Below are 22,109 nucleotides of genomic sequence, written 5' to 3'. Positions count from 1 at the left end.
TTTTTAATGATAAAGTGAGAGACAGTTTTGTGAAAGAAAGACTATAAGAAAATAAGAAAGTTAGAAAATAAGAAAGAAAGAAAGAAAGAAAGAAAGAGAAGATTATGAATTGAATGCAATTCTATTTCAAACAAATGATAAGTTAAATTGTAAAAAGTTATTATAAGGTGACAGAAAGAAATAGAGAGAAGACTACAAATAAAGTACAATTTATTGGACATATTAGAAAACATCTTAATAAAAATGTACATTGTAAGAAAGAATGCAAAAATTAAGAAAGAATTAGAATTAATAAAATGTAAACTGGAAAAAACAGAGATAGTGGTGGAAAGTGAGTGAGAGAAAAAAAACCTGGAGAGAACAGAAGAGTGGTGAAGAGCTAGATGGAGCAGATTAAAGGAGGAGTGAAGGGTATCCCATTGTGCCCAGCTGATAGACTAGGTTAGGCTGATGTGATTATGGGGTCCCTGAAGTGCGATCTATCACACATTACCGTCCACACTGTCAACAACCATACACACACACTGCAGGGGAACAGCAATGCCAGGAGACAGCCGTCTGGCAACAGATACACGTTCAGGCTTGCGTGCACATGTGCACACATTGATATACACACAAGCATCCACACACAAACACAACAACCGCACACAGTCACGTATCATGCATGTGTATACAAATAGAATTGCATCCACATCCATACAAAATTATTCAACACACAGAGCACTCCAACATACACACACACACACACTCACACACGTGTGCTCAAGTGTGTTGTTTGAAACAGGAAAGCAGTGTAACTCAGGTGTAATAGAATCAGGGTCAGAGACATCACCTCACCCAACCTGTCCCGAAGAAACACAAGAAATAAACACAAAGCTGAGCCAGTGACAGTGCTCTTCTGAAAAATATATTTAGGTTTTATATCATTCCTCTCTTAGCTTGTGGTGTATAAATGCTCTTCAAATCTAGTTTCCTTCAATTTATAGTTCAAGTCTAACTACATCAATTGTGTATAAGTTCCTGCCTTCATGTGTCTTTAACACTAATATAAATGTAACATTTCAAATGGCAGGCTTTGCTTCTACTTTGGCCAGTTTTAGTATTTAGGGTATTATAGAGATGGTCTCTATAATCCTTTCCTCAGCATTTTTCTAGTTGTTATACAATAACAGAAAGTCTCCATGCTAAAGCCCTCCCTTCCAAATCTGCCAGTTTGTTTAAACAGCTTTCATTTCACTTTCAAGTAGATTAAATACTGTTTGTTTTTAGACAGGAGTGCCTCAGGTTTCTTGCAGCATTTCCTCCTGTGTTGCAGGTTCGAGAACAACTTTTAAGCTCCTCATTTGCTCCTCTTTTCTCTCTCTCTGGGTTTGTATGTAAGATGTTTAGCTAAGACTTAGGTGAGATTAGATGGTGTTTAACGGAACGTGTGTGGTTTCTTTGGCCTCCCGTTGCTCCCTGACTCTCCCAAAGTCCCCTCCCTCTCCCTGTGCGCGCTCCACTAATCATTTCCCCTTCACACTTTTTCTTTATAGTTTACACTTTTTTAACTCTTCCATCTGCCCTTCAACCCCACCTTCCCCATTTCTCACTGTGGGTGCTACCATAAATGCCCTCCCCACCTCACTTTTTCCTAAAGTAAGTGAATCTTAGAAATGTATGCATTTCTTTAACTCCTTCCCTCACTCCCTCCCTCGGTCCCAGCCCAGCAGGCCCCATCCAAACGTTCAAGGACAAATCTGAATATCCCTTTTCACCGTTTAAGTGTTAAAAGCCTGGCGGTGCCGGGGTGTTATCTTAACGCGCCTTGCCGTGCCATCATCAGAGCGCGTGATGAAAATGGCTGTGATGATGCTAAAAGAAAAAAAGAGGAGGGGGAGAAAAAGTAATAATCAAATATGTTTTTCAAGGGCACAGTGACCATTTGCTGGAGGGAAATTATCCCAGTAGTTAAGCTAGCTCACTCAGAGCCTGGCGGAGTTGTGAGAGTGGATGTGTTTGTGTGTATGAGTGTGTGCAAGTGTGCATGCTTTATTACTTCAACTTGGTGCATGCATGCTTCACTTTCTGTATGTGGCTGTCACATTCTCTATATGCATCTGAATGTGCATTTGTACATGTTTCTCTATGCAAACACACACATCCCCAAAATATTCTCGTCAGTTTCTGAGTGTGTATTTCTTTCCGTGTGTGTGTGTGTGTGTGTGTGTGTGTGTGTGTTTATCATTGCCAAAAGCCCCTCATCAATGATGGGTAGCAAATGGCCAACAGTAGTGCATTCCAAACAGCAGCGTCTGGCTGCTTTAGAAGATGGAGTACTCTCTGAACACAGGAAGACATTTCTCTCTCTGTTAATGTATTTATGATGATGGCTTTTCTATTAGGTTTACTTTAATGACTGGCAAGAATAAAACCAGAGGCTGTCAGGAGCACAGAGCTGAGGACAGTCTGCTGTGTTCGTGTGTGTGTGTGTGTGTGTGTGTGCGTGTGCGTGCGTTTTATTTGCCTTTGTGATATTGTTGATGTTGTCACTGTTACACATTTAGCATTTATTAAAGTGTAACATTAATAGATATAACTTACAGGTATGGCACAAACAAACAGATACACACACACACACACACACACACACACACCTAGACATTTTAAACAGCTGATTACTGATACTGATACCTGGATAGTTTATTTCAGTTGGGCTTCACACTTCTGCATGAATATGATAAATATATAAAAACAAGCGTTATTCCTGCTTCACTGTGACTTTGGTTTTATTTGCCCTTCAGCTAACAGGGGCTGTGTCATGTCTCTGTCAAGGTTATATGACAAAGGCGGCCAATGTTGTATTTAGATACACTGAACACTTCATTTAGCTGGTGAAAGTGTATATTTTGAATTGTATTGTATTAATAATTTCAGAAGTATGTAGTTTAGTTGAGTGAAAAATGAAAAAAATTCATTTCAAATACAAAAAGAGTAGCTTAGCAAACTTAATTTATAGGGTGTTTGGTGCAGGTGAAATGTAGGCTTTTTAGCACTGAAACATACAAAAAGGTGGCCAACCTATTCAAATCTGTGCGTGTCGTTACTTTGAGGAAACTTTCTCTTTTGATTTCTGTCAATGCAACTGCCCTGCCTCTTTAAGAGACTAGCGGCAGAGTCTATTAACTCCAGTGGGTGAATACGTCATGTTTCACAAGTCAAATATCGTCCAAACATTCTGATACTAAAATGGCATCTTTCAGACAGATGTCATGCGTCGACTCACATTGCCTCCAGTCTTCTGCTTGAAGTTGCGCTTCAGCTCAAAAAGTTGTTTATTCGGACACAAAGCTTCTCGTCGCCCTGTGGAAAAGCAGGAAGATGTGAGAAAGTCCTCTCTAATGGAGATGCACCCAAGGTTTGGAAGCCTTTGTATAGACATATAGGTGCTAGAAATGCTCCACTTTCTGGCCAGCACATGTTTTAAGCATCCTGGTGTTACATGGGGCCTCTGCCACACCCCTAACTCACCAACTCCCAGAACACATTGATGACAGTGATGGATAACCTGAAGGAGGCGGGCCAATGGTCATTGTGTTGTCTGCTCCAATGTCTCTGGGAGGTAGAATGTGTAAATATGGAATAGGTGAAGAGATGTTAGATTACCTGTGAGGCGTTTGCATCTGCTCTTTTTATATCAGTAATTTGGTTTGTCTGCTGTAAAACATGGAGTGCTCAGTTAATGTGTTTTCCTTCTCTATAATTGATCAAAATGTTTCTGTTTCTGGAATTGTCTATACAATCTGCCCTAAAACTAATTATATATGTTACGTTTTGTTTTCATTTCACATTTTTGTATTATTCTTTTCTGTTTTTTACTTCAAACTCTTTTAGTTGTTCATTTCTTTATCACTTTTCTATCTTTATCTCAGTCCCTCCCTCTCACAGACGCTTTAAACCTTAAACACACACATGAACAGCTGCTTGCTGTGTCTCAGTTTTTAGTGAATCCCTGTAGAGTGGTGAAAATATAACTGCCACCAAAGCATTTCCCTATACACACACACACACACACTTAAACACTCAAGACACATACACGCACAGATGCACGTACACACAAATGCACACAATGTCACACACTCATGCCCAGCTGGTAATGTTGTTGAGATGAAAAAGAAAAAAAAGAAAAAGACATCAGAAAGACAAGAGGACAACCAGTCAGCTGGGAAAAGCGTTGGTGTGTACGTGTGTGTCTTTGATTGTGTGTGTGCTTGCTGACCCAACATCCACGTGTGTGTGTGTGTGTGTGTGTGTGTGTGTGTGTGTGTGTGTGTGTGTGTGTGTGTGTGTGTGTGTGTGTGTCCACAGGGGAACACTGTGCACTGTGTGAGAAAGTCAATCCACTGCGATTTCATCTCTCGACATGGCATATAGTCTGGCCCCTCTGGAGCACAAAGTGCGCACTTGCACACACACACACACACACACACACACACACACACACACACACAACAAACACTCCTTCCTGCAGTGTGTGTGTGTGTGTGTGTGTGTGTGTGTGTGTGTGTGTGTGTGTGTGTGTGTGTGCATGTGTGTGTGTGCACTAGAGCCCAACCAATACTGGATTTCTGAGGCTGATGATATTTATTGAGAGCTGATGTAGTTTTTCAACAAACGCAGAACACCAAAAATACACAAGTGTATTATTAGTACAGCTGGCATTAACATATTGAATAGTAGAGTCAAATATATAAAAATGTTTTTTTAAATAATAATGTTCTGAACTATAATAAACATTAAAGGAAAAACGATTTTAAGTTCTGTACAAGCCTGTATTAATTAATTATCAATATTCATGTCAACAGATTCAAATCAAAAACACATTTTCAAACACACACTTATTCTAATACATAAAACTGTAACCAGCTAAAATCACCACATCATTGTTTGTTAATACGTACATCAGCTTATATGTGTTTGCTTCTTTGTGTGTGTGTGTGTGTGTGTATGTGTGTGTGTGTGTGTGTGTGTGTGTGTGTGTGCAGATGTGTACCACCAGTCTGTGTCTATGAAAGGCTTCTACAATGTGTGTGTGTGCTGGTACGCTTGCACTCAAACTGAGTATGTGTGCACTTGCGCTGCACTTTGTGCCAAACCCCTTGTAATATATTCAGGTATTTAAAAGTGTTTGGTTTGTTTAAAGTTGTGGAGGGGGTTTGGTCTCCTAGAGAGCTCGGATAACCCTAATCCACAACACACATTTTTATCAGTAGTTCATTGGCAGGGCTAAATATTGACTTATCATTAAGTGGAATGACTGAAACCCTAATAATAATTCACGTTGTCTAAGCACCTTGTGTTGACGCGGCGCTCCTGATGCTATTAACGAATGTATGCAAATCCAACGTAAATCTGAAGATTAGGGCTGAAGCATTCTGCAATGCAAGAGAGAAAACAAGAGGTGTGTGATAAAATGTTGTCAGCACATACACGCACATGCATACGCATGCACAACCACACCACGCTTACAGAGAGCAAGAGAAGGTAGGTGTGTGTTTCAAAACCGTTAACACAAATGTACAAGCATGTCACATACACCCATACACAGATAACGCTTAGACAGGGATTGGATTTCTGCTGAATGGGTGATAATACAATAGTGAAGTTTAGCAGCAGAACAGTAAACAAGCAATGTAGACCTCTGAACTGAGAGAGAGAGAGAGAGAGAGAGAGAGAGAGAGAGGGAAGACGTAAAGATGATGAAGAGAAAACCGGAGGAGAGAGGAAACAAGTTAAATGTGGGAACAGAGAAATAGGAGGATGAAGAGTACGATAGGACTACAGGAAAATGGAATAGAATGAAGCTTTGAGGAGAGAGAAAAGGAGGGAGGAAGATGGTAACAAACTAGAAAAGGTAGACAGAGAAGACAAAGACAGTTGTGGAGATGAGGAGAAGTTAGGAATATCAGAGAAAGAACAGATGGAGGGTGGAGAAGCGGCAGGAGATAACTGGTCAGAAAAAGAGAGCGAATCAAGATGTGCAGGGAGTTTGATCGGAGTCACGTTGAACGAAAGACAGTCGGACTGCTCGGGAGTGAAGGGAGGGGATGCAGATGAGTATAAATTGTGAGTCGCAGAGGGCCTGGTGTCCGGATGGAAGGGAGGCGTAGAGGTGAGAATGCGGAGAGGACGAGGGATGAGTGGAGAGAAGCTATTTTGGAAAAGTGTTGAGCTGTTTATTTGCACGTCATTGAAGCTGAAGTAAGGCGCTGGGGGAATTGGCCACCAAGCCCCCGCTCTGCAACAGCTGCCGCTGCTAAGTGAGTTACTAGCCGTCAGACTGCCTTTATGTCACACAATCACACACACATACGCATGCATTTTCCTGTCACATGTTGCCTGTGATGGATGTGGTGAGGATATAATGCACTGCAACAGCGCAGTGGAAAATATGTGCCATCCTCCACTTTTGGCCTTTAAGTGAAATGATTGCTTATATGAACAGCATTTCATGTGCGCAAAGAGTGAACGCTGATTGGGTTGTTAAACAATAAGTTATTTATCACTCCACAACTAGCTGCAGCCCCATTAAAGGACGAGGCCATGATACAAAGCAATGACTTAGTGTTTAATGTCTGCTGTCAAATCAAATGGGCAACACAGCTGGGGGTAGATAGTGCCACAGATCAGCATGTCATCAACTGTTAGGATGAATTTGCTAAATACCTCATGAAAGTTAGATTTTCTTTTTTCTTTTAAATAAGCCAAATAAGCACAGACAACCGAGGGGTTCTTGTAATATTTCAGTCGGATTCAAAATGAGAAGATCTTTTCAATTGGACTCTCATTAAAATACGATTTGTCCTTTTTCCATCAGCAGCGTTATGATATTTTAGTTGAGCCGTGCCGTGCCATGCCATGCTCATTTGTATTTCCAATGCATCTTCACAGCAGGGGGTTACTTTGCTGACTCAGTATTAAAGCAGGACAATATTATAGCCCTAATCCGTTGCAAGGCCAAAGCTTGACAGTCCTCCCCCTTAACTAAGCTGAGACGTCAAAGTAACCAGATTGGCTCAACTTGTGTTATTAGGAGAGCCACTGGAGAGAAGGCTCCATGTTTACTCTCTTTAATCTGCAGCTCCGTAAGAGCCGCTGCCCGTTTTGTTTTATGGCCTAACCGTAATCTAACACACAAGGAACTTCTCTTCTTTGTCGGGGGTAACACATTTGTGTAAAGTGGAAGTTAAAGTATTAAAGAATGTAGGTAACCGTAGTTATCCAACTCGAACAGCGTTCTATGCCACATACTTGTTAAGCAGCTTTTCTAACCAGAATGAAGTAAAGAGGTTTTGTAAACCAAGACGTTAATTTCTCCCCCAAGAAAGAGTCTTTCTACCTCAAATGTGCAGGCACTAAAACTGTTTTTAATTTGTCAATCATTCAAAGTGACTCAAGTTATTTGAATTTGAAATATGAAGCGCTCGAAAAAGAATATACAGCTGCAAAACATTTACAGGGAAATGGAGTGATAGCATGTATTTTAAATGTCACCTTGCTGCTGAAGGTGAAGTGGTAGCAAAAAGACATCACCTATCACTGTCAGAGATGGCAGCTCTCAGAAAAACACACTTCCTCTCCCCCTGCGCTCTTTCGACAGCATAGCCTGAATATTACCGCTGTACAAAGAGATGAACACAGGAGAGGAAAGAGGCATGCAGGGGAGAAGAAGAGGAGAGGGGGATGTATATAAAGGTCGATAAGAGGAAATGCACACTAATATTCAGAGCAGCGTAAATACTGTTTCTGTGTAGATGGGAAAATAGGGGTTGCAGAGAAGAGGAAAGGAAAGGGGAGTTTGGGAAGTGTAGAGGAGAGACAATGCAGTCTAACATGGCCTGGATCTTTGTTTTACAGTATGGAGAGGAGAAGAGCATAGCACAAGAGGGGGTGAAGGGAAGGGATTGGGGAAGGAGGAGAGGTTGTAGAGGGAGGAGAACAGGAGAAAAGAAGGGTTAGGGGATAGGAAGAGGAAGAAAAAAGGCAGAATAATAGGATGAATAGTATTAGAGGATGCCCTGCTTAAGTATGGAGAAGCAGCAGAGGACAAAAAGAGGTGATGAGGAAAAGAATAGAAAGGCCAATATTCTGTGTCATAGACACGCATAGCAGTGAATTCACTGTTGAATGTAGAAGTATAACCACAGGATGTAGATGATAGGATAAACGTCTGTAATAGATGCAGCAAAATTACATTTCAAGAAGTTAAAATGGATTCATTAGAGACTTAAAGTAATCCCGAAGATTTCATTTGAATAAATGTCTGGAGAGTCACTATGTATCTGAGGTCACGCAATTGTGATTAAAAATGAAAGCGCTTGCATTTGCATTAGGCCTTCAACTCACGACTATTTTCATTATGGATTTATCTGCGGATTATTTTCTTGATTAATCGTTTGGTCTATAAAATGTCAGAAAATATCACAGAAATCATGAAAAATTACTTTAGCAATTTAATTGATTATCAAAATAGTTGGTAATTATTTGTCTGGCGATCAACTAATCGTTGCAGCTCTTATTTGCATTATTATGAACTGGGTGTCTGCCGACATTTCCGGGAAACACTGTCAACAACATGCCTGCAATTACTACTTATCGAGCAGTGGGATGTGGTCTATAGAAGATACAGTAAGATAAAAAAGAATGAAAATGTATTTAAAACAATAATATGCATGTTTTCTTGCTATCAGGTTTCGTCTGCTGTGGTCAGGAGTATATAAACTCTTCAACATCTCTTTGCTGTGTGGGTAATGATGGATATCCCACAATGCACCCTGCTGGCAATGCCACAGTGACACTGCAGTGCTGCGGGTCAAAGGTCATACATCAGGAAGAGGAATGCTGCAATGGGATTGGCTATGACCCTCAACGACACGTTTGTGCTGACAAACCCACACCCGGCCTACTGATACAGGTGTGTGTGTGTGTGTGTGTGTGTGTGTGTGTGTGTGTGTGTGTGTGTGTGTGTGTGTGTGTGTGTGTGTGGTGTGTACATTTGAATGTGTGTCTCTGTGTTTATGTGTATACGTACTTTATGTGTCTTGTGTAGTGTTTCAGTTGTGCCATAGGTCCTTCACATCCTCTTTGTGGTTCAAATGTCCACAAGGCATCTTCTAGCAGTCTGTTCTTCAGCAGCCACATTATCAGTATTGATGACATTGGTCTGCAGTTCATTAATGTTTGTAATAATAAAAGAAAAGAAAAGAAGTGACATAAGTCAACGACAAAAACTAACATTTTGTATTAAAATACAAAATCAATAGAAATTGACATGAACTTATAAATATGAAATGTATGTCAATTATCAATAAGTACCTCACAAATAACTTTCATGCTTCAGAAATGCAAGCTACTCTGGTAGATAAACATATCCGGCCTTAATACGTCCAGTGGGTATTGGTAGATGGAATTTCTCTCCCTCTCCCAAACTCGCACTCATTGTCACATCAGGAGTTGGGGACTGGGCCATCTTCCATTTATCAACTGGGGTCATGTGGTGTTTGTGTGTTCCTAAGTCAGCATGAGACAGGCGCACGCATACACACATACACAAACAGTCACACACACACAGGGACAAAGGGTAGGAACTCTCATTAGCTCTAATGATGTCATTAAGGACCATGCTTACCACACACATACACACAAACACGTACATGGCTACATTATGCATGTAGCGTGTGTTAGAGACAGAGAGACGCTTCAGAATTTATATAAGATGACAGTAAACTTTTATAAGATCATTTTCTGTGTTGATTCTTTGTGCAGCCAGTACAATCATCTTAAAGAAAATAAAGATTTTGAACCTCATAGTTTCTACTTTGTGTCTCCTCCTCCCCTGCCTTTGCTCTTTACTGCTCTCTTACTAATAACCTCCATCTTCTCATCTCTTCTTTTTCTCTCTCTCCATCTGTATCTGTCTCTTCCTTCTTCCTCTGTGCAGCACCAGTGTTTGCGGGGCGCTGTGTGTCCTGTTGCTGCAGCATCTACAGCGTTCTGTGGCTCCTGTGACCTCGATCCATCTCTGACCGCCTGCACATGGGTCTTGTCTGCACACAACCAGCCTGACACACCCTCCACAACACACTCACCTTCCATCAACATCACTCGTGAAACTCTCACTCGGGGCCTGTCTACACACCACAGAAGTGATAGCGCATACAAAATGGCAGACGCGTACAGTCACACACACACTGAGAAGCTGCAATTCGATGGAAGCCTGTGCTCGTCACATGAGGAGGTGATGTACAGTGGAGATGCCAAAAGACACACCTACACAGGTAATCTGTGTGTTTGTGTTTTTTTAATAGAATATTTACCAAACTAGTACTTTTCCATAGTTTATTTTTAGCATTTCTCTTTATATATTTTTACCTAAGTGTTAAGTGTCTTTGATAACAGGCCTGGTTTTCTAGGGGACATTTGATACAATTGTTTTGCCGCCGTACAAATTTCCCAGTTTCCTCCACCAAATGCCTCCTGTACCTCTTCAAGTCCAACCAACTGCTCATTGATCAAGCATGTTTTCCAGCCTCATTTCCCAATAACTCAAACATGTAGGCTTGTTAGCATTTGGAAAAATAAAATCTTAATTGGTTGAGTGTCAATTAATGATCTGAGCAGCTGAACAGATTCCTTTCATATGAAGCAGTTCTAATTTCATTAAGGAAAACTTTGACGAAAGACGGTGACGAGACAGCGCCAAAGTCATTAAACGCTAACGATATCAACAAGCAACATAGTTGACAAAAAAACATGAGAGTAAAATGTAGTTTAAAAATAATCTAAAATACTAAAATCTCTCTTTATTTCCGTCACCGTCCACCTTCCCCTCTCTCAGTATCTCTCACTCAAACACATACACACACAGCAAGTGCCGCTGTCTCTGTCGGCCCTTGTCGCAGTCCTCAGTCCCGGTAATTGTGCTACTTTTACACATAAAGTTTGCATTCTTAATCATTTAAACTTTGTTCTAAAATGTAATGACTTCTTGTCGACTAAAACTGAACTAAAAGTACGTGTCGTTGACTAAAACTAGACTTAAACTATGGACTACAATGTGACGTTTTCAATTTGAGACTATTAAAGACTAAGACAAAGCTAAAATAGCCGCCAAAATAAATACTTTAGTTTTAGTTTAGTTACCTGAGTGACGTTACACACGCAGATTTCTCAGGCCGTGCACAACTTTACATGATGTTTAAAGTAAAACATGTAGACAAAACAAATGTGGAAAGTCAGTAGCATCACTATTCTGCTCAGTTTACTTGTTAATCACAGAATCTTCTATGGTGTCCTCATGCCTCTGTGTGCCTAATGTATGATACATTTGCATGCCTGCTTCTGACCTATGACTTTGTTAGAAATTAGCACTCTAACTTCAGTCCTCCGAGCAACTATGAAGAATATTTAATACAGAAATAGCCATCTGTGAAACACACCGCTCATAGATGTTTCAAGCCCGAGGAAACCAATTCTGCATTTACTCTCTAAATGTGTCAGCCGCTGCAATCAACGGGCTTTAGAGACAGATGCCCTTCGACACGCTCACACACACACACCAAGGCAGCTGTTGCAGTGTACATCGATAGCTGTTAACGTGGTAACTCTCTCTGCGCCGCACACTTGTGTGTCATTAAAACTTAGAGATGGGCGTTTAAATGCCATTTCAACATTCTCTACTATTTATCAGCCCAAAGGGAGTTTGGAGTGTATGTGTGTGTTGGTGTTTGTGGGCGTGTGTTACCATTTTCAGGCTGTCCACCCATTATTAATCTGGGTAGTTATGTATGTTTAATCAAGACTAATTGTGGTTGTGGATGTTATGTGTGTGTATGGGTGTTGTGCAATAATTACATGTTTTTAGTATGTGTTACTCTCCAGTTACTTACCATTTAAGTGTGCTTCTGAAGTGAATGTGGTTTTGTGTATGTGTTTCTTTTACTTCACGTGCGTGTGTGTGTGTGTGTGTGTGTGTGTGTGTGTGTGTGTGTGTGTGTGTGTGTGTGTGTTGCATGGGGCGGTTAGGATAAGAGTTTCTAGGCAATGCTGTGACACCATCTGGGCAGAGGCACATAAAGCTGTCGCCACCCACCATACACCAGATGTTTCTGCTGCACACACACTCACACACACTCACACACACACACACACAGGGTATCATGCTATACTTCTATGGGGAAAATCCTAAGGTAGATCACACACAGATAGCATGTGCAATGAGTGCTATGATTATGTTCTGTATTGTCAACACACAATTTATAAATATATACTTTTTGGAATTAGTCATTAATCAAACACAGAAATTCAGTTTCTAGACATACATCTATGCAGACCCATCCAGTGTTTTATTTACATGTGTGTGTCACTGTGTGTGTTTTGCTGCTTCAGTTATCACAGTAGTAAAGACAAGAGTCCCAGACTGGCGGTTAAAACGTGGTCTCATTTACAGCAGCAATCCCTTAACACTCCTAAAATGAATGCTCATGTGTGTGTGAGCGTGTGGACGTGCATCTGTATGTATATGCGCTCCTGTATGTATATCTCACCAGAAGGGTTGTCACAACCTGTCTCCCAGAATGCTTCAGTAACGGCCTGACATTTACAACTATGCACCAGTGATAGTGCACATATTTAATACATGTTCATATAACGTGTGCTCACATTGGCAATACAGCTCCCAGTACACACAATGATGGATGGAAGGATGGAAGCACTTTATTTTAGATAAACATATGTGCCATATGTTTCATTCAAAGGGTCACTTTTGTACAACATTCAGGTTGGCAGACATACTATACACACACTATGTATATAATATTATTTTTGCTACATTCAGTCTTGACATTTGTAATCTGCTTGGGGAGGTTACACAGTATATCTTAATTCTTCTAGAGTCATATGCTCCTGCAACTTAATCCCATTTACAAACTGTTCAGTAAAATCTAATTAATGCACCCAATAATACAAATCAGATGCAAAGTATTGGATTTTTGTATTGCTTTTTATTATTTTTAAAAATCACATTTGAACATTTCTATTAACCACAATAGACGTCTCTTTCCTGTCAGTCCCCACATTTTAAAAATTAACTGTTTCAGATCAAATTTCCAAAAAATCATTGTTTATTTGTGGAATTAGAGCTCGTTCTCTGTGTGCACTTACAGTATTCCAGTGTTTGTAAATGATTCATTCATCAATGTATTGCAATCTGACAGATTTGTTGATCATTTTTAATCTTAATGTATGTTTCCATCTCCCTCGCTCTCGTTCTTCTGCCGACCTTCATCCTCTCGAACAGACTCCGACCTGGAGCCCTTCACCACTTATGAGTACAGAGTGAGGGGCTGGAACAGCTTTGGTCGAGGCTCCAGTGATGTTACAACAGTGACCACCAGTGAAGACAAACCGTGGGGAGTGGCACCGCCCCGCTGGAGTCGCTTAGGTGAACGAGATGACATCATCCAGTTGCTATGGCAAGCACCCGCCAGGCCTAATGGTGTGTGTGTGTGTGTGTGTGTGTGTGTGTGTGTGTGTACGACTCTGTAGATGTGGTTCAGTTGAATTAACTTCAGTATTGAGAAAATTCATTATCAAAAAGCTTCTTTTCCATTTTACCAGGGGACATCACCCACTATGTTATACTGCGGGATGGACAAGAGCGTTACCGTGGTGATGAAAACAGTTTCACTGATGTGGGTGGGATCAGGCCTTTCCAGGAATACAGCTACGAGCTGAGGGTCTGTAACCGGGCCGGTTGTACTGACAGCACACAGGTAGGACTACGTGTGTGTTTGTGTCAGTGCTATTACGGTTCTGCTAGGTCAGATTAACATTTTCTATGTTGCATCACAGTGTTAGCTCATTAGCAGCTTCTGAGGCTAAACTTATGCTTACCTGTCTCACAAATACACTAAGCCTGCATCAGTATTAACGCTTCACAGGGTGCTGGGAGTTTGGAGCTTTCAAAGCAAATACACAGAAGTGCCTTTTCATAAAGCTTGACATGTAAGCAGTAGCTATTGATATATCCAATAAGCGAGTGATTACACTTATATTGTAGTAGACTAAAATGATACTATATTTTACCGAATGCACCTGCACTTGGAATGTCTGTTCTGTTGATTTCTACTCTGTGCTATTTGATCGTCTCCGTCCTGCCAGCCCTCCATGTCGAGCTCTCTCTCTCTCTCTCTCTTTCACATGCCAGCACACACACGCTCACACTTTCCAAAACCTTACTCTGTTGTAGCACCCCATTTCATAAAGACATTATTCCCCTGTATGGTTATCTGATGGCTCCTCTAAAGATGGACTGAGCTTCACTGAACTAAGCACCACTTTACTCTGTACTTCAGCTCATTCCTTTAATTTAGGCTGAACAATTAAAGGAAAAGAAAGGTGTGTAGAAAACTGTGTTGATGTGCACTCCTGTGTGCATGTGTGTGAGAACATTGCTTTGAGAGAATGTACAAATGTTGGTGTATTTTTAATTGTTAAATGTTGCACCTTCTTTGCTAATTTCACCAAAACTTAGCTAATCAATACATTTAGCATAATAAACAACAGTGTGCAGGAGCTTCTCTTTGTGACTTGGACTCCCGTATTCTCCAAATCACCTGAAGTACCTTCTACCTTTCTGAATACAAGTGTGCAAAGATCCTGCACAGTTTCCTGTTTTGTTCCGTGGTGGAGAAATTGCCTGGACATGCAACCCCTCCTTCCCGTTGGGTAAACTTACAACAGCAGCCTCGCAGCGTTGGTCTTCTGCAGATGGCCGCTCATCTGATCCATTGTGTGGCCAGTGGCCTTTAATCTAAATGCTCTTTCAAGCTCTCGTAAAAGCCTCAGATACTTTGTTTTGCATGTTCTTTGCATTGTAATTCAGTTGCTCAGTTGTTCTGCAAGTCATATTTGACCAATTTTAAACCTGTGTCTGACCTTTGTTGTAAAGGAAATACAGTGTGTGATGTTGTTCCGTGTTGGAACAAGTTCGTATTTATCCTGGTTTCCGCTCTCCCCCTGTATGCGAGGCTCTGGATTTGCTGAGCCTACTTGATGTTTGTGATAGCGTCCATAATAGCTTCACACAGAACTCCCCCCTGCTATCTCTCTGGCTGTAGCAGAGCTGATATCACCACAACAATTAATTTCTCCGGCTTAGGGGTGATGAAAGCTCACGTTGAAAAAATGTCTTTCTGGCTTTTTTTTCTTTTTTTAAAGCTAAATTTACATCTCATTATTTTGATGAGCACGTTCTTACGTAAAGACGAAGCCTGTAGATGGAGGAAGAGTTGATTGAACAGGTTGTATGTGGTTGATAGGTAAATATGATGATGGATGGATTAATGTATACAATAAATGGATGCCAGGGAGGATGATGATATGGATGAAATAGGAATGGATTGATCCAGGAAGGAAGTAGTGATACACGGTCGGAGAGATGAAGAAGAATGTGTGAGATTGTTTGTTGAAAATGTAAAATAAAGAGTTGTTAAGAACAAAAACGATCAGCTGAAATCATCAGTTTAGAGTAGAATTGGCTGTATTCTCAGTGGGGTCGTAGGAATAGTCATTCAGTCATTTGTTCTTGGTTTTAGTCTGATTTCATTTTGTGTATGCAACAGGGAAATTGTAAAAACCAAGAAGACATAATGACAAAAAATAAATGTCATAACAAGTTCATTACTTAATAGACCCCACTTAATTTCTGTCACATGTTGTATTTGTACTATGTTGTTTATCCTGTACACACGACATCTATTGCACGTCTGTCCGTCCTGGGAGAGGGATCCCTCCTCAGTTGCTCTCCCTGAGGTTTCTTCCATTGTTCCCCCTTTAATTATGGGGTTTCTTTTAGGAAGCTTTTCCTTGTGCGATGCGAGGGTCTAGGACAGACGGTGTCGTAACCTGTACAGTCTGTAAAGCACACTGAGACAAATGTATAATTTGTGATATTGGACTATATGAATAAACTTGATTTTGATTTGATGTAGCTGTATTTAAAGCAGGTAATTAACTTGGGCTGCGGTTATATAACTCTTTCAATGTGGCTTTCGTGATCGGATGTGCCGAACTCAGCTGTGTCCGCATATCTGTGTCCACACGTGACACACTCGGCGATTTCCTCAAATATTGCTTATTGCAAATATTCTTTTTATTTCCATTTATTATTTATGCGTCTGAGCTCAAGTCTAGCTTGCACAGTGGTGTCGGACCACCGTGTTATATGGCAGCGGGTCGCCGCTGTGCTCCAGGCCAGCTTTTCCTTGTCTCTTCCCTCTGCTCTGTTTGGAAAAGGAACTCCCATGTGTGTGTGTGAAAGATGACGCGAGACCTACGTTTGATAAATTGTCCGGATTGTGCTCCACATGCTGTCCACACCTCAATGAGATGCCGTACTCAATGCGTGTCGGGTCACCTCGGCATGTTGTCTGGCTGATCAGTGAGACAAAAGTTGCATTGAAAAGACAAATGGTAAATGGACTGCTTTCATGTCTTTGCAACCACTCAAAGCACTATTACAACATTCACCCATTCACACACACACACACACACACACACACACACACACACACACACACACACACACACACACACGTATACCTAGGCTACCATACAAGGAGCCACCTGCTCACCAGGGCTGATGGACATTCACACAGCGTTGGCCATCGGGAGCAATCAGGGGTTCAGTATCTTGCCCAAGGACGCTTTGACATGTTGACCGCAGGGGATCGAACCACCCTCCGATTGGTGGACGAGTGCTCTACCTCCTGAGCCACATCCGCCCCGAGTGTAACAACGGCCTTATATTGGCTGCGTCATGTGCTCTCAAAAGTGTTGCGCACCTGAACTTTGCACTTAACATTTTGCATAAATCATACAGAATAAAGCCAACATTATGATGTGAATGATGCACCAACTTGACCTCTCAGAGCAAAAACATTTCTCTATAGAAGCAGGCGCCGAGATTATCCTGGCTGGAAACTTTAGCTGAAAACTACATGAACAGGAGAACATACCCTCCTAAAGCCAGACGCAGTTACACCACAAGATCAATCTCTGTCTTTCATGCTCTCTCTGTCTACCTCCCTCTCTCACACACACACACACACACACACACATATGTTCACACAAACAAGCACACACACTTCCAGCAGGGGGGGAAGGGAGTGAGTTGGATTAGTTTGTACACCAGTGAAAATTGGCCAAACAGTCCCAATTACGGGATAACTTGGGCTAACCTAATACACCACTGCAATTACCTGGTATCAGCCCCCTCACATATCCACACACACACACCGGCACAGACAAACAAACACAGGCACACACAAACGCACACCTGCTGTGACAACAGAAGGCACTGATCTAATACGGTTGGTCACTTAGAGAGGGAGGAAGAGCGATTGGTCCTCCGCTGTCTTCGAATCCTTTTGTCCTGTTCTCTCCGCTATTTGTCTCCTGTCATTCCCCCGATCCGAACGCCGCACTCTTCACTTTCTCCCAACTGTTGTCTCGTTCCTCTCCGAACTGCTCTCATCCTCTCCACTGTCCAAACACCAGTTCTTCTTTTACGGCAACTGTCATCTGGTTGTCCGACATTCCCCCTTTCTCTCTTTTCTACGTCTCTCACGATCCCACTTTCCTCTGAACCTCCATTTGTTTCCATTCTTTTGTAAACAGACAGAAAGGTTGGATACATGTATTCTTTCATGTATACAGCTTTTTTTATTACATGAAAGTGAAATGTAAGCATCTATATTGTCTTTCCTGAGCTTTTAATAATTATATGTCATGTTTATATGTCAGAATTACATATGTCATCTACCCTATCAACTATAAGATGCATGAATCAAACCGGTTTAGATAGAGGCCGGTAGTATCACTATTGAGTTCCCTCTTAAACTGAACCTGAATCACCAAGTGTAATGTCTCTTTATCAATATACTCTGGATACTCATCTCTGTAAGAGAAGTTAAGTGAACTTTATGTTTTACTGCATTTAGGGTACACTTACATACAGTAGGTGGATTTATGGCTTTCAATTTCTTTACATTTGACCAAAGTCTTGACGGACGTCTGAGTTAACACCGAAGCGTTCACTAATTTATACTTCACTTTCCCTGCATCTTCCTTATCTTCTTCTTCTCAACCTCTTTTTCTTTCTTCCACCTCTCTGTGTTTGCGTATGTATACCTGCATGTACCTGTGTGTGTGTTTATGTGCGTGCATGTGCGTGTGTGTCTCCGTAGTTGTAGTAGCAGTCTTCTAATTGCATAGCACTGTGTGGGACAGGAGGGGGAAGTGCTAGTGACAGTCTATTAAGGCAGGATATCCCTGTTGCCATTAGCAGCAGATTGCCCTGTGATTCTGTGGTCTCCACATTCACCCAGCATCCACAGGGCCCCAGAGATACTACACAGGGAATATACAATAAGATGGTCACTCACAACACTGTACTAAAAAGCAGTGATTTTTTTTTGCATTGCAGGTTGCACCGCTGAAGCAGCTCTCATTGGATTCTTTGTCATGCAGATTTGTTAAAGCGATGCAGTAGGTCAACTAAAGCCAGTATCCATGATTCATCAGAATGAGTAGCGTCCTGGAGAGATAATCCTGATGACGTTTCACATCAGTAGGAACTGTTGTTTCTTCTTTTTTTATATCTGAACACTTCTTCAGTCTCTCTTTCAAACTCAGCAGAGTTGGTGATTGTTGGGACAGTGGAAAGACTAACAAAGACGGTTTTGTTTGTGTCTCAGCGAGGTAAAACGACTCTTTCTGTCCATGTAGTCTGGTGGCTTTGAGGAGAGCATAAGAATTGCATATTTTGTACGTTAATACATTATAATAATTGTCCAAATCCCTGTTGATTTGATTTGTTATATATTCACTTCAATGCGCGTCATAGCGTCACGCCTGAAAATGGGACGTAAATTAGGTCTCATGTTTCCATCACTGCTGATCGGATAAATATCGTGACTGCGATGTCATTTTTCCTGATTGTAACTTTTACCGCTGAAGACAAAAGCAAGATGTTAGTGGGTGTTGTTGGGTTTTTTCCTTCCATAATGCAGGTTGTGGATAGTTTGTGTTTTGGTTTAATTTGTTCCCTTTCTTTTGCTCATTTTTGGCAGCAGGTTATAACATAAAAATGTGTTGCTGTCCACATTTTACCTTTCTCTTTTATTTTTTGGGGGAAATAAATTAAATCACCAGCAAATGTCTCTCTCTGTCGTCAACAAGGTCTTTATTACCTCAGAAAGAGAAGCCCTGAATTTGGATGCAGTTCTTTATTGGGTTGTGATCACGTTAATTACATTCATAAATGGGCGCAGCAGAAATCCATCTGTTAGCCACACCTTTTACATTCTGTAAAATATCACAAATGTGTTATATTTTATATTGTGTGTGTGTGTTTTTCTGTTTGTGTGTATGTCCATGTGTGTGTTTAGGTGGTGGCAGTGACAATCCAGGGAGTCCCAGAGGGCGTGCAGCCTCCAGTGGTAACAGCTTTAAGCCCTTCCTCCCTCCATGTAAGCTGGTCTGAACCGACTCGTCCCAATGGAAACATACAACGGTACCACCTGAACCAGACTGGTGTCGGAGCCATATTTACACACATCGATGGGCCCAGTAAATATACTGTGACTGGTAAGATTCTCAGATTATCAAATCACTTTTCCTTCACTTCTCCGTTACTTAACTTTCTCTCATTTTACACCCTCGCCCTCTGTCCTGTTTCCCGTTCCTGTTCTCCTCCTACCCTTCCTACCCCTTATTCCTCTCTCTCCTCCCCTTTCTTGTCTTCCTCTCCTCCCCCAGTTCCTGCACCTCTCTCTTCTATCCTCACCTTCTCGCCTCTATCTCCAGATATTCTTCTTTGCACTCCTTTCCTTTGTCATCTCTCTCTCTCTCTGTCTTTTCTTCTCCTCTAATCCTCCTCGTCTTCCTCTCTGCTTATCTGTCCACTCCTCCTCATCTTCTTTTTTTTCCCTTTGTCCTGCATTTATTTATGTATGTTGGTTTATGGAAGCCATCGAATGACTGAATTTACACCTGATTCCCACCATGCTGTTTCTGGCCAAGCTCACACAAGCTCAGGCTCACATACCTAGAAACACATGAGAAAAACTCAAATATAAGTACAAAACAGCACAACACAACCCAGTTTGAAACCCAGTGCTCTAGCAAAACACTTAAACTTACAGCAAGTACACACAGACAAACAGAAGTGTTGACTTGTCTTAATATCGTAGATTTTTGCACACAAACATGGTGGTGTCAGGACTGGGTGATTTGTGGGTTTTGTTTTATCTACCCTGAGGAGGAGCTGTGTTTCTGGCCCTTTGCCATCAGTCACAATACACACACACACACACACACACACACTTTGACACTCAGACATGGCAAAGCAAACGTTTGTTGTCTGTATAAAAACTGCACATGTTAGAGACACAATAGAGTAGAATAAAAGTTGACATAAATACCTACTTCTGGAATTTAGTTTAACTTTTAATTCAAATTAAAGCGCTTATATGCTGTTTTGATTTCTTTACAGTTACATTTTTAAGTGTAAGAATCGAGTGATGACATCTTTTGAAGCTGAATTTCAGTGACATTTTCCCTTCACAGCTCTGCTCTCTGCTCTGTCTTGGACTTGAACCAGACATCGGCTTTGCCAGTAGCCAATAGACTATTCCCATGGTGCCTGTGGTTGGCTTGTATGGTCAGGAGTTGTGTGCGCACGAGCGCGTGTTTGTATGTGTAGGCATGAGGCAAAGCAAACAATGCCAAATAGAGATGGTAATGTGCTGTAATACTGTACCAGCCCCATGTGCCAGTGTAAGCAACCAGCATGCATGTGTGAAATTCCCCTGTTCCCCAGTGAGACTCTGGAAAACCCTGCGTATTCAGCCAAAACAACTACTGGGGCAGTTTCTCTCTTACCCTTTATCTCTCTCTCTCTCTCTCTCTCTCTCTCGCTCTCTCTCTCTCTCACCCACTCCTGTTTCTCCACATTTAAGCTGTCTTTGTAACAACACATTTATGCGTTAGAGATAGCTTCCTGTGTTTTAATGTATTGCAGTCCTCTGTTTTGACAGCAGACGTACTGAATCACAATGTTTTACAGTAACAAAGGATCAGAAAATGGATCAAATAATTTTGGCCGCTACAGATTTATTTTTAAAAAGCCTCGTGTGGTCCCAAACCAGTTCTGCATATCAGCCCAGAACAACCCAAATATGTTTATTAAAAAAAAAAGTCTTTGTTTTTCATTCTCCCTTTTTTATCTACTCTTTCTCCTAATTGTATATATTTTTGATTCAATAGAATAAATATACATAAATTATATTTAATTTATATACTTATCCCCATGTAGACACACACACACACACACACACACACTCACAGACTACATATACGGACTCAAGTGTTCCTCTTCATCCTGTATATATGTGCTTGTATTGTAATGAGAAACTGCCAGTAAATCATAGCTATTGAAGAGATCTCATACCACCATGTGCACCTACAAATGGAAAAACAAAAAGCAAACAGTAAAAAGTAAAACAGAGAGGCAGCGGGTGAGTGAAAGCTGCCGAATGACAATTTTTGAAACCGAGTGAAGGAGAAAAGGAGAAGGCAGTGGGACAGATGTAAAGATGGATGGATGTATCTAAGTGTTTTCAGTGAAATATGAACAGAAATAATTGCTGCGCTACTCCCTCATCCTTAATGTTTAATACGCCATAATTCATCCTCTTTGCATCTCTCCGACAATTCTCACCGCTGCCAGACAGACGCTCAAAGAGCTCACTCACTCAAACCACAGAAACTGGAGAAACGTGCTTTTTTTAGCTACATAAAATGTCGATTTTGGATTGAATCACTCTTGCAGTGTTGTAACTTATTTGATAACAAAAGAAATCAGATGGAGTATTTTTGGTCTGCGAGACATCCGTTTATTAAGAAAAGTATTATCTGAAATTATGAAGTGGTAATAGTAAAACAGTTATTTTAACTGAGAGTACCTGTTGCTTTATGATAAAGACATAAAAAGACAGTGCTGTATA

The 22,109-nt window shown here is 41.1% G+C and overlaps 1 protein-coding gene across 1 annotated transcript in view; it reads left to right on the top strand.

Annotated features, from left to right (window-relative positions):
- ush2a (Usher syndrome 2A (autosomal recessive, mild)) overlaps window positions 1–22,109 on the top strand; it is a 159,738-nt gene that overhangs the window by 121,294 nt on the left and 16,335 nt on the right. The window contains 5 exon segments of the mRNA XM_029426054.1: window positions 8,730–8,953; window positions 9,980–10,316; window positions 13,337–13,534; window positions 13,657–13,811; window positions 19,491–19,689. Coding sequence (XP_029281914.1) covers window positions 8,730–8,953; window positions 9,980–10,316; window positions 13,337–13,534; window positions 13,657–13,811; window positions 19,491–19,689 — 1,113 coding nt within the window.

This window comes from Cottoperca gobio, chromosome 3 (assembly GCF_900634415.1).
Source record: "Cottoperca gobio chromosome 3, fCotGob3.1, whole genome shotgun sequence".
NCBI lineage: Eukaryota > Metazoa > Chordata > Actinopteri > Perciformes > Bovichtidae > Cottoperca > Cottoperca gobio.
The sequence above is the reverse complement of the archived record's forward strand: the minus strand, read 5'-3'. Positions and strand labels throughout refer to the sequence as shown.